The sequence below is a fragment of the Phaenicophaeus curvirostris genome, chromosome 13 (assembly GCF_032191515.1).
Source record: "Phaenicophaeus curvirostris isolate KB17595 chromosome 13, BPBGC_Pcur_1.0, whole genome shotgun sequence".
In the NCBI taxonomy this organism is placed as follows: domain Eukaryota; kingdom Metazoa; phylum Chordata; class Aves; order Cuculiformes; family Cuculidae; genus Phaenicophaeus; species Phaenicophaeus curvirostris.
In genome coordinates, this window is record NC_091404.1 from 21,784,478 (window position 1) to 21,797,867 (window position 13,390).

A 13,390-nucleotide genomic window follows, 5' to 3' on the forward strand; every position below is an offset into this window, starting at 1 on the left:
CCACACAAAACCAGGAACATGTCAGTACCACACTGTGAAATGGAATCTCTTTGGTTCTGTAGAACCGCTGACATTGTGTGCGGCCGTTCTGTAGAGATACAAATGGGACATGCAGCTGTAGCACGGCACTGGGTAGTATTGAATTGCAAGTTCAAAACAGCAGCTTCACGGATGCTTCGGGCTGGCCCTGAAGTAAAGGCTCAGCTCAGTTTCTGTAACGTAACTATTACGTCTGTATTCTCATTTTTTGTCATCCTGTTCTACTACAGTTGCTCTATACTAGGCAGACAAAAGTTGTTTAAAATGGAAGATGCATTGTACATTTCCTTCTCTAAAAACAAGCAGCACTGGTGCAAGAGAAAACAAACTTCTCTTTCCATGAGGCAGGATTTTTCATGTAAGCCCTTCCCTTTTCTAGTATTTTTAGAATTTTCTCCTTTTACCCATCAGTTCCTCAAGCTTATTTGGAAAACGCTGAGTGAAGAGGATTCGTCCTTTTATTCCTGTATTTGGTAGAGTATGAAATTACTTAAATTATTCTATTTAGTGCTTCTGAGGTCTGCCAATGCGAGCAAGTGTAACAGTTGAAAAAGGAAGGAGTGGTGCTGGTGAGCACCGTGCTGTGTGCAGCCTTCCCCACTTTGGAAAAGGTTGACTTGGTAAAATCATGGGCTGCTGTGGTTTCTTTGCCAGCCAGTCACTGCCCTGTGTATCTGCCATTGCCCCAGAGGGCAAGTGGTGGAATAAAAACCCTGATCTACTTGCAGAGTCAAATGAAAGAGTTAAACCAAGTGCAGGGGAAGCACAGCCCCACCAAGTGCTTTAAAAAAGGATATAGAGATGTGAGAAGCCAGAGTAACGGCGTGGTGCTTGACTGCTACTGGTGATGGATGTGGTAGGAATGGTGGAGGAAGTCAAGGCCTCAGCCTGCTGCTCGTGGGGCCCATAACCCAGTCTGGCTTTTGCCACTTTGTGAATTTCTTTTTGGTGGATCCTGAGGAGGATGATGTTCTTGGCTCTTCAAGTCTTTCATATTCTTTTTTCCCATGACCAAAGGCAGCTGCTCTGATGAGGACTCTGGTTCTGCTCAGGGGTTACAGTTTTGTGGAGAAAAACAGAACAGCAAGACTATCCTGTGGAATCTAACTAGTCCTGGTTTTCAGGGGTGGTAGGCTTGAGAATGTAAATTAAGCACAAATTGCCTGGGATTAAGAAAAAGCAGCTTTGTAATACAGGGATTTTATTGGGTTTGGTTGGTTCTGTGCAGTCTTTTGATTCGCCTGGTTCCTTGTCTGTGTGAGATCAGTGGGGAGACGTTCAGGTAAATCCAGAACGCAATAATCCTTGCATATCATTTTTTTCTCGTCAGCTTTGCTCCTACTTCCCCCAGTGAGTTAAAGCAGTTTGAGTCAAAGCAAGTTTAACAACTGACATAGTGTCACCTCCTTCAGCGTGAGGGAAATGATTGTGTGTTGGAATTGTGAAAGAAAACGTAACACAGAGTGGCCGGAGATGCCATTGTGATGGGACAGTAGGGCCTGAAGAGCACTCTGTCCTCTGCTTTTTGAAGAGGAGTAAAACTCCTGCCCTGCTCCTGCACAGATGGGAAGTGTAAGCATTATGGGCAATTTCAGAACCTGGATAATTTTTCAAGTAATCAGCTAAAAATATTGTGAAAAAATTCAGACAGGTGACAACAGTTGTTTTGGACAAAGCAACACTTTTGGGGCTCTGGCCTACAGAGGGTTGCAAAATAAAGAGTTAGAAACAAATAATCCAATGGCTTTCAGTTTTATTAAATAAGTATTTTTTAATGCGTATATACATATAATATATTTCATGTGATTAAATTGTGCAAACCTTTTTAACACAGAGCAGGGGGCCAGAATAGGTAACAGCCTTTATTTCCTTCTCTCAGATCTTTTAATATAAGCTTTAAATACCACAGACAAAATCACAGCCATTGCATAACAGCTCTCCAGAGGCCAACCCACCACTGGCATAAGAAGAATTCAGTGATGTCACACTTACATTTTTCCAGGTGGAATAGTGCAAGAGATGCAGTTTGTTCAGTGCTCTGCCAGACCCAGGCTTTGGGCGCATCAGAGGAGTACAAGCACTGAGCACTTGCCCCGGATCTAATGATCCGAACGTTCCAAGTCCCATGCTACCACTACTTCAGGGAAATTTTGGCAAGCCAAAATAAAGTAATATTTCAACTCTGTGGTACAAAGTCTTACTGAAACACTGCATATTCCTTTTCTCTAGCATGGAGTTTTAATGGTTACTGGAGTCAGAATACGCCCCTCGTGCTGTTCCTGTTTGGGCTTTGGTGCACATCACAGGTATCTTTAACCAGATTATCTGGACAGATTCTTCACATGTTCTGACTTTATCGTTAAGAATTCAATATGTCAAAAGTCATGATTTGAGGCAAACTGCTATTAACAGTAGTGGGGTATTCACCTCTGCAGATGGCTTGAGTGTTTTTGGTTTCTTTTAATGAGGATCCTTCTGCTTGTCCCAAGCAGCCATATGTACACCTTCTGTTTTTACATTTACAGTTAAAGCATTTGTACAGCAGTAGCAGACTCAGCCAGTGAATGAATCCATGCAACAGCAACCAGAGAAGTGCACGCTTATTACGACAGAGATTTACAAATACCACATACTGGTTAAACATCCATTGTCACTCATTTTGTCATTAAGACTTACATTATATTTGGGTTGACCAAAAAACCCAAAGAGATTTATAAAATTTTACAACAATTAAACAGTAATGTTTAATTCTAGAAATGAATAAAGCCAGCAACTGCAGCTCAATACAACAACAGGACTAACGGTAGTGAAAACATCTATATGTACAATTTAATATATTACTGACATGGAGTTGTTAGAAAAAAAAACTAACTTGTACATCTCATAAAGCATTTGATTTTTGATTCATGAATTTAAGGTTATACACTTTTAAGTGACAAATGTGTGCAAGTAATGTAGCTAAAGATGAAGGATCAGTGACTCAGAACTCCAGAGAATGCTCTGGCCTTCATCAAGCACTGAAGCTGTCTGCTTAACTCCAGCTGAGCCCAGCAGCCAGCATTTCACCTTCTCACCTTTTTTTTCTCTCTCATCTAGATTTGCAGTTCCATAGATTTCATCAAAATATAGTTTCTAGAGCTGTTCTTTTACAGTTTTAAAAACATCTAAATAGCATGCTCTCAAAAAGAGCATTTATACAAAGTCTGTATTTACAATATGGAGAGTTGTGATCAGGTGTAACGAGATCAGCTCTTCCCTGTAAGAAGAGATCTAAGCTTATGCACTGAACATTAATGAATATGTCAGTGTTTTGAATTGGCTTGTAAACATTTGAAAAAAGATGGGGATGAGCAAGTTATCACTTCAAGCCGTTGATTAGGAAGGACCAGGTCATATACAAAAGTTTCATTACCTCTACAGAGGGCTAAACAAGCACAAAATCTGCACCTTATTCCCAGAGGCAGCACTGCCCATGCCGTCTGTGATGCTGCATGCAGCAGTTGTGGATCACTTCTTAGAGAAAGGCAAGTTGCTTTCAAAGTGCCTCAGGGAAATCGTATGTGGGGTTTGTATTGGCGTGGCATTCCCATTACTTAAAAAGAAATTGTTCTATCAGTAAGACAAACGTCAGTGAAAATTAGAATGATTAGACAAATCCTACAAAAATCAGTATCTCCACAAACCACCCAAGACTTCATACAGAAATTTCTGATCAGTTTTCCAAATTAGAAAACATCAAAAACACCTACTAAAACTTCCTTAAAATAGCTTATCTTTGTAATTGAAGAGAAAGGGAACAATCATTCTTTTACATACAAATATTTAATCCATGCAAGATGGAAAACATGAGTGCACAATAAACTTAATTTTATACCAAAATAATTCATAAATTAATCCCTTAAGAATAAAGCAGGGTCTATAGCAATTATAGTTACATTTCAAACACATGCAGATGAGTTAACAGCAACATCTGTACATAAAGTTTAGTGCAAGAATGTGTCTGCTTAATAAATAGACTAAAGAACCACGTAACGCTGCCAGGCGTGCACACAACATCTGCGCACGTCAAACTGGTGCTGAAACTTGTCCTTGTTTGTCTATAAACTACAAGTGCCCATTTTAAATAAAAAAAGGTCCATAGTTACTCATGGGCTACTTCCCTGTGACACACGGTGTCACAAACATTGTGGTGAAAATGTAATACTGAAGTTAATCTAGAGATTATTTTTGGTTTTTATACACAGTTTTTATACAATCAAGAAAAAGAGATACAATTTGTATCAACAAACAAAAGGTCATTTCTGGTTATTTGAGGCATTGCTCTCAGCTGCTTACACCATGCAAGAGAAGAGAAGAATTAACTGCAAACTAAAAGTAAAAAATCCTGGTTAGTAAGAAATGTTTTTGAAATGTGGTCGAGTTAAACCTGTTTTCCCCAAATATTTCGAGCCTCTGAAGACTTATTTTTTCTAAATAGCAGAGGTGATGATAACCAACTGATTAAAACTTAAGTTATTTTTAAATGCCAAGTGTAAACGCAGAATCACCTTCAAGTTAATGCATTTTAAATACATAATGACACAGTCATTATAGATGTAACCTGTACCAACACAAGAATATTGATTCTGTGTGAAATAATATGGTTATTAAATGTCAGTAAATTAACTGAAGTTGCACCTGTAATTATGGTTTGTTGTAGTTTGGGGATTTTTTTTTTTTTTTGGTATGACAGGAACATATTTTGCACATGATAAGGAGCCAAGAAGATATTTTGAATCAAACCAACCACTACAGTAACACAAATGGAGGAAATGGTAGAACTCTGTTCCTCAGACAGAGAACAAGAAAGCAGCATGCAAGCCATTATCAAAACACCAGAAACAACCCTGACTGCAGCCTCGCGTTCCGTGTGTTTCACAGTAAGAAACATTTAGGCAGTGTCACACCTTCTCATGAAGAAACAAAAGGCCATAAACCAGGCCTTCTCAACTTTCATGAAAAAACTACAGTAGAAGTCAACAAGTCCTAGCTCGAGCCGTGCCGAGTTAGTAATGCTTTGAAATGTGGAAATATACAGCGGAGTCAAAAAAGGGCGTCCAGTCAGTGCAGCTTAAAAAACAATAACGCCTCTTTTGGAGACATTTAGCTACAAAGGTTCCCACCCTGAGCAAAATACCAGTTGCGCAAACAATGCCACAGGCCCACTAAAACAGGCACTCTAAAGCCTTCACCAGGCAAATGCACACCTTTGCGTGGATCCCAGGAGCAAACACTAGGCCAGCTTTGCCACACACTCGAACTGTAGCATCTCTTTTTCCAGAAGAAGCCTTCAACCCCCAACCCACCCATATCCTATACAGCCATCTGGAGTGTTAGGCTTGCTCACACACCATCCTTGTTTCCCAAAGGACTGTAGTTATGGATGAGCTTCCATGCTAGCATCCAGTTCCTGCTGCTTCAGGTCAAGCAATCCAGTTTACGTAAAACTAACCATTTGCTTTCAGCTTCTTTGGCAAGCAGCTGCTCCCTGCAGCGTAGAGAGGCCATTCTGAAGAGAGATGCTACAATTTAACATCTTATAGTTTGTGGAGTGGCACTCCTACCTTCACAGTCCTTCATGTTTTGTTCCTAATGCCATGAACTAGTTGGCTTCTGTTGGACTGAGCCAACATTTTGGATAATGTAATAGATATTCAAACTCTTGGAGAATAATTTTGAAATTTAAGTGCCAACAACGTTGACATTCAAAAGCTGAAATCTATTTTTCCTTTTACAATTTGAGTATTTTAATTTTTGTCAAGGTTCCTTTTTCTTCAATATTTAATATGCCAGTAGGCAGTGTCAAATGACAAAGCTGAAACCCTAAAAGTTGTCTAGGTGTGTATAGAGCATACTTTTAAAGGCCCATCAGGCATTTATAAGCAAACTGAAAGTAATACATGCAATATAATTGCTAGAAGTGATTGAGTTGTAATAGCCTTGTGACACTGAATGTGACACTGTGTTCTTGATGAGCTATCCATGCAGCAAGGTATGTGTTTCCTTTAAAATACTAATAAAAATCCCTATATTTAAAATCTTAAAATTTACAATATAATCAACTCCTACTTAGTGCCTCAGCATATACACGATTGTTACCGTGTACAGAATTTTATACTTAGTAGAAAATATTTACAATAGATTGGCCCCTTCCTTCTTTGCTTCAGTCTTCCCCTAGGCCCTATATGCTCTATGACTGCATTTATCCAAAAGAGGCTGTGATGCTTTAACGCCCTGTTCTCAATTTGGCAACAATCATAGCTGCCAGCTGTTGTGCATCTGTCATGTGGGGATTCTTTTCCATCACAGAAAGGACAATGCCTGGAGGGAAAATATTGCAGAGGTTCTTGTATGTCTGATACTGATGTTCTGGGATGATATGTGGTTCCTGTGGCTCACCACATATTCCGATCCAGGGGTTCCTCCAGAGCTGCTCCATCTTCTCAGGCATGCTTCTTACCATCACCGGTTCGTAACACGGCTGCATGAGGTTGTTACTCAGTGGATACGAGTGATAAGCATATGAATCTGATGCACACGGCAGTGGATCCCAGCTAGCATGCTGCTCTCGACAGAGAGGTGGCCGCCTCTGCCTGGTCGGGTTACTTTCGTAGAGCCGTGAGTCAGAAATGCTGTCCATTCTTGTCATGACCAAGGCACGGCTTGGTTGTGCAGCTGATGGGTGAACATTTTGAGGCACAGGGTATTCTCCTGGACAACTGGACCGTGCTCCAACCACTGGATGCTGGGCATGTAGGCCTAAGTGGGAAACTGACTGTTTGCGAAGGGATTGCTTAGGCTCTTCAGTTCCGTAACTCTGAACTCTACTTAAGGCTTCATGGTAACCATGGGAAAAAGGCTGCAGACGATTTTGCGATGGCAGTCTGTGGATCTTCACATTGTCTTCTGGACTGGCATCTGCTACACCCAGATACAAGTCATTGTAAGAGGAATAAGAATCATTACTTGTATGGCTTAAGCAATTGTCAGGACAGGGGCTTGAGTTTCTAGAATACATGCCCTGGTCCATATCAGCCCCGTAATAATCTGTGTTACGGATACTACTTATGCTCAAGTTGGAGAAATCACTGAGTAAGGAGTAATAGCCATGGTCCCCCACTGATTCATATTTGGGATACGGATCAGCATAGCTCACTGAGGTGCCATGGCTATTGGTGACAAGTATAGGAGGATATTGCACACTGGACATATGTTCCAGTGAGGATTTCTGATGCATGAACTGTGAGGAACCTGGCACTGGACTGCTTGCAGAACGAGTATTTAATGCACCGGCTGCATGGCTTTTTGGTGGAGGGAGCGTTGGTACACTTAATGCAGAAACCAGAGACGGGACAGAGCTGGCCTCAGACTTCCGGGCTACCGATAACTTTTCCTCAGGTTCCACAGCTACTGATCTAATGCTTGGATCTGACTGACGTTTTGGGGCAATGCGTTTCACTTCAGAACTGATTTCTCCTTTGGAGCTGGATGGCCCTGTGCCACATTTGGCCAAGGCTCCCTCACTCATAGTTTTCACAGCAGATAATTTGGCACTTATCCGAAGCTCATCCGCTACTGACCTTTGAGGCTGGTTTGCCCGTTCTGGGTGGTAATATTTACATTTGTGCCCATAGGTGCACTTTTTACCTGGAAGAAAAACATTTTCAGGTTAAATAACCAAAAGTTAATCTATACCACCAGTTGCTATCTTTTTTCTTTACACTGTTCCTATCTTCTCCATAGCGATATTCCTAGATGAATCCCCTTAATGAATAATTATATACATTGTATACACAGGCAGTCACACTCCGCTACCCCTATCCACGTATATCACTGCATCAAGGGCAAGACACGTCACTTTTCCTCTCACTGGCTCACAATTTCAGTAATGATAACATACACAGTGCTAATAAAACAAAACAGCTCTAACACAATTACTACAGTTATTAATCCCCTTTGTTGAATAACAAACTGAAAGAAAATAGCAACATCTATGCTATCCACAAGGTGTATCTGTTAAAAATGGACGTCATGCTAGGATGGCTACATGAAAAATGGCTTTTTTTTTAAGTAGTGACAAGATGTTAATTAATTGCTGGCTTCATCTACCTGTGAATAAAACATATCAATCAGACTTAGGCACTTACCGTAAGGACACGGTTGTTTCTTATGTTCAGGAATAACTGGCCTTTTCCTTAAGAAATTTTCAAGGCTTGGACCATGGCGTCCCAAAGGATCATCAGGAGGCATAAATCTGAGGGGAAAGAAATGAAATGTGAATTTCAGTTTTTACTGAGTATTGTGAATTAACAAATTCTCTTACTTTTGAAGAAAAACACCATACTTGTCATTCACAAAAGAATACATGAGCAGCCGCTCTTCTATGAACTTCTTCCATTCTGGTTTTTCATTTTGAAGGTCCCGATAGTTGTCATTTGACACAATTATACCATCTGAGTCAAAGGCATGTTTTACTATGAATCGATCATCGTAGCAAACTACTCTTCTTCCCTGAACTCTTCGAGATGGGGTGAAAACAAGAATTTTTTCTTTCTCCAATTTACGTAAGATTTCTTGATCTGTAAAATAATTTCAGTTGAGCAGGTTGTAAAAGAAAGAAATGCAGCCTCTGAAACATGAAACTTCTTGCCCTCTTTACTGACAAAGTATTTTGTCATTATGTTCATATACTGTCCCCATGGTCATTAAAGTATATTTAGATGTGGTGTGGCATTTTATTTCTGAGGTTTCAAAGCACTAGGTAAACATTAAATATTTAAGCTTCATACTCTCCTCCTCTGTAAACCACCATGTACCTTTACTCACTGATCACATCAAGAACTGTATTACAATAGCCACCTTGTTAGTCTAGAGTAAAGCATGAGGAATTCTGTGGGTCAGAACACATGCCGCTGCCTCTTCTGCATTCAAGATAACTCTACTAAATGAGTCCCTGGCCTGATACGATTTAATCTGTACTCACACAGCAACTAAGAATCCATCCCCACGTGCTTCATAATGTTTGCTAATGGGAAAATTATGACGACTACTTTGCAAAAGTGTTGAAACGATCCAGTAATGTCACAAAACCCCAGCATTGCTTACAGCTGCAGATACTTGAATGCTTATTTCCTCATCAGTGAAATGGTTGTTGTTTTGAACAAACAGTTGAGTGCAACATCAAATCCACAGCCCAGTGTGCAGTTCCCACCAGAACGATGACATGGTTGTGCCTTAATGCAATGGTATTTCTTTTTAACCAAGTCAAGACAAGTCTTGATCTGTTACCTGTAATTGGTGCATCAGGTCGAGACTGTTCTTTCCTCCAGGCAGGGACAAACACAGTGATATCTTTATGTCCTTTTTCCAGAAACCAATCAACAGCCAGTTGAATTCCCCGACAGGAAAATCCTTCTTTATTCCCATGGCTGAAGAAGATGCAAAAGTTTTAGAAACAGCAAGGACAAAAGTTATGTCTGGCTTTGTTTTTTGTTGTTGTGGTGGTTTGTGGTTTTTTTCCTTCTAAAGGTGCCATGGTCTAAGGATAAAAGGTGAAAAAAGTCTGTAGAGAGAGGTAAACCTTTTTATTGTACCAGCTCACATAGAGAAAGAATTGTCCGGAGCTACTCAGCTATAAGATTACAGGAATATTGTGACCAAAAACTCTAAAAGCAGTGAAATTTCACTATCCCAAAAGGAAAAATCAAATAAACATGAAGGTTTTCCACTTTTTCATTTTGTTGGTTGAGCTACTGAAAAAATATTGCTTTTCTCCAACAAATTGAGCTTATCTTAATAGTATCATAAAAAGTTATCAATAACAAAAAAGGAATGAACTAACAGTGCTGTCTGTCAGGGGCAACTGGTGTTTTTAAACATCTACATTAAAAAAAATATGTTTCATACTAAATGTTCTGCATTTTTTATTAGGACTTCTTAAGGGAAAGAAATAACTCTCAGAGTTCTTTAAGCCACACCTCCATCAAAAAGCTGTTTTCTGGAACACACAGGCGTCTCTGCCATGGCCAGAAGCTCATGGCCAGCCCTCATGGTGGCTTTGTGGCACTATAGAACATTGGGTACACCCACCACCTGGAGCAGCTGGCACTGACTGTGCTTGAAGTGGCATCCAGCTGCTGCACCATCCTGTTCTGAGCTTTTAGTTCTTTGCAACCTCATCCAGAACTGCTTACTTCAAGAAAACTTCAGTGGTTCGATTTTCCATATGTAGCCACCTTTCAGTTACAACATACACATTTTGCCACGAAGGCAAGGCCTCCATTTGCATTATCAGTAACTGCAGCATTTTTAAGCCTTGCAATTTTCAGATATTCTCAGTCTGTAGAGCAGATGCTGCATAATTAAAGAGATTTGCATCTTATTAAAGTTGTCTTTAGTAGCATTCTATGGATTAGCAGTCAAAATTTTACTTCAATGTTGCTGCTGTTATTATTAGTGTAGAGCTCCACTACAGATTACTGGACTCTAGAAATGCTAAATACTGCTCTTTCTGGACTCAAAATGCAACAAAAAGGAACCTTGAAACAGGCCAAAGGCAGACATGTCTAATACTGTATGTATAACTACGGCCTATGGATCACCAGTGTTTAAGTTGAAACTTAAATAATGAATACAGAAGCTGCGATGTAGCTACAGCATTTATCTTTAGATGTTTGTACATTTCAGATTTTACAGAATTTAATATTCTTTTAAATTTTCATGTGAATATGCATTTTGTTACGAGTTGGGCTTTATGATCCTTACAGGTCCCTTCCAAATTGAAGTATTCTGCGATTCTATAAGCAGAGCATCAGCTCTAAGCTGTGCAAAAGTAAGAGTGCACACGCGCTTTTCTCCAGGTGCTGCGATATGCTCAGGAGTAACTCAGGCAGCACAGAAACTGCAAATTCAGTATGCACAGGAAAAAAAAAAAAAAAGGAAGGAAAATAGTTAAATCCAATATTGGTGACATTGCTCTACAGAAACATCTTTTAGATTGATGCAACCACAACCTGGCACTGGAAAATCCTGTATGTATAATATTCTTATGGGACTTGGGGGGTTTATGAATTTCAAAAATCTGGAGTACTCAATACCCCTAATAAAAACACTAAAGGAAATCTATTGTGTAAATACTACCTGAAAAAATCGTGGCCAATCACTAAACAGACTGCATAAATAACTCCCTCACAGAAAAAAAACCATGCTTTCTCTGTAATAAACAAATGTTGGCTAGCTGAACTGGAGACTCAACAGACACGCTCCGAAGTGGCACTGGACAGGTATCTCTCGAGTTAGTGCTGGCCCAAGCAGCCAAGTGTGCATGCACACCCGTCTGAAATGACAAGCACCACCACTATGTGAGTCAGCACATTTGGCTCACGCATATCCCCATACTGACACAGCAAAATCGCTTGGAAATCTGAGCAGGCTCAACCAGCACGAGCTCAAATACACACTACAGCTAGATTGCTAAACCAAAAGATTGCAGAGAAGAACTTAGTTTGAAAAGACAGAGAGGGAGGAATTGGAGTACAGACTACATATAAAGGAATAACAACGTAATTAAAAGCTTGGACTAAAGAGTCCATAAAAATGTATTATCAGTGTAAATATACTACACATCTTAAAATGACTTTGGCATCAATATTGACTTTTCTCATGAATCCTTTAGTGATTTATTATTTTCAAGGGTTGCAAGAGGGAGACCCACCTCATAGCCACATTGCTTCCATCAATGACAATTGGCCTCAAGTTATCACTGTTATCCACAACTTCATCCTCAAGTGACAATTCGGGGCTTGCAATTTCCTTTGGGCAAGGGCCTCTTGGCAGCAGAGCACCCGCGGTACTGCTGGCACTATTCTGTCCCTCTGACTCACTCTTGTTGCCAAGTCTCACAAGCTCTGCCAAAACATCATTGATAAGCGCATCTGCTCCCAGTTTATTCAGTACAGCCTGGATCTGATCTCCTGCATACCCAAGCTTTAAAGCAAAATCCATTTTAGCTTGGTATTCCTTGTCCAAGTTTGGTTTGCATTCATCTAGCTTCAAGTCTTGTGTGATACTGCTCTGTGAAAAACTTGGGCGATCCAAACATGGGGACCGACAAAGTGGCCGATGCAGTTTAGTGGGAACCTCTTTTTCTCTCCACTGAGTACTGCTACAGCTACTTCGGAAGTATGTTTGCTCAGGTTCACTTTCTGAGCTTGTCCATTCCTCAGATTCAGCACTGCATCCCCCAGCATCTTGTTCCACATTTCTGTCTTCTCTGGAGTGCCTCTTCTCCATTTTCAGCTTCCCTACCATAGACCAGGCCGTCATCACGTTCAGCTTGCAGCCAGAGCTCACTTCTCCTTCATTTCCAAAACCACCTGGAATTCATACTCCATTGCATTGTGTTTGGCCAGTTAAAATTTACATGAAGCAGGAGTTAATTTGTCTTGCTTACTATGTTCTGGCATAAACAACACCAACATGAAGTTCCTAAAAGAAAAATAAGCAAACAAATTAGCTTTTGACAAATTCTGTACAATACTCAATGACAGTTGTTTTGTTTACAAGTCAGTAGAAGTCCCTAGTCATTCACAGTTCTGTGTACAAACTGATCATAATGAAGCATATAATTATCTTGTCCCTTTAACCACAAATTAAACTCTCCCTCCCCCAGTTACTCTTCATACAAAAAAAAAAATTATATTTCTCACACAACAAACTTGCAGCTGGAATTAATGGAGAATCCCAGTAATATTTAAAGATAATAGAATAGAAAAGGGTGAACTACCACCACTGTCACTAGAAACCTGTCTTTACAGCCTGCACTGCAGGAATAACTGTGTGGAGTTCCAGCCTGTACAAAATTTAACACCAATCATTTCAGCCTCTTTCAGGAAGGGTTTAACACCAGAACTGAGAAGTTATGTTTACTGCAAGCTGTCTGCTGGACATGTAAAGCTCAATAACAAGATCTAGCTGAACTACCCTGGGAACTACCTACCTGTCAGCCTCACCTCTGTGCCTGGGAAGATCATGGAACAGATCCTCCTAGAAATGCTAAAGCACATGGAGGACATGGAGGTGATTAATGGCAGCCATCATGGTTTCACCGGGGCAAATCCTGTATGACCAACTTAGCAGCTTTCTATGATGGAGTAACCGCAGCAGTGGACAAGGGTAAACTGAAGGATGTGATCTAGCTAGACTCTTGTAAAGCCTTTGACATGGTCCCCCAGAACATCCTTCTGTCTAAATTGGAGAGAGATGGATATGATGGGTGGATGGTATGGTGGATAAGTAATTGGTTGGATGGTCA

At 40.3% G+C, this 13,390-nt stretch overlaps 1 protein-coding gene across 4 annotated transcripts in view; it reads right to left on the reverse strand.

The window, feature by feature from the left end:
* Window positions 1–1,784: 1,784 nt before the first annotated feature.
* The window catches only part of ZC3H12B (zinc finger CCCH-type containing 12B), a 29,832-nt gene continuing 18,226 nt past the window's right edge, over window positions 1,785–13,390 (reverse strand). For 3 of the 4 annotated variants that reach the window (XM_069867740.1, XM_069867742.1, XM_069867741.1), the window contains exons 2-6: window positions 11,792–12,564; window positions 9,367–9,506; window positions 8,423–8,657; window positions 8,226–8,332; window positions 1,785–7,725 (exon numbers count right to left, since the gene is read on the reverse strand). In XM_069867740.1, coding sequence (XP_069723841.1) covers window positions 6,305–7,725; window positions 8,226–8,332; window positions 8,423–8,657; window positions 9,367–9,506; window positions 11,792–12,402 — 2,514 coding nt within the window. In that variant the 5' untranslated portion in view covers window positions 12,403–12,564 and the 3' untranslated portion in view covers window positions 1,785–6,304. Of the gene's footprint in view, window positions 7,726–8,225; window positions 8,333–8,422; window positions 8,658–9,366; window positions 9,507–11,791; window positions 13,051–13,390 lie in introns of all 4 variants that reach the window. The other variant, XM_069867739.1, reaches the window with a different exon arrangement.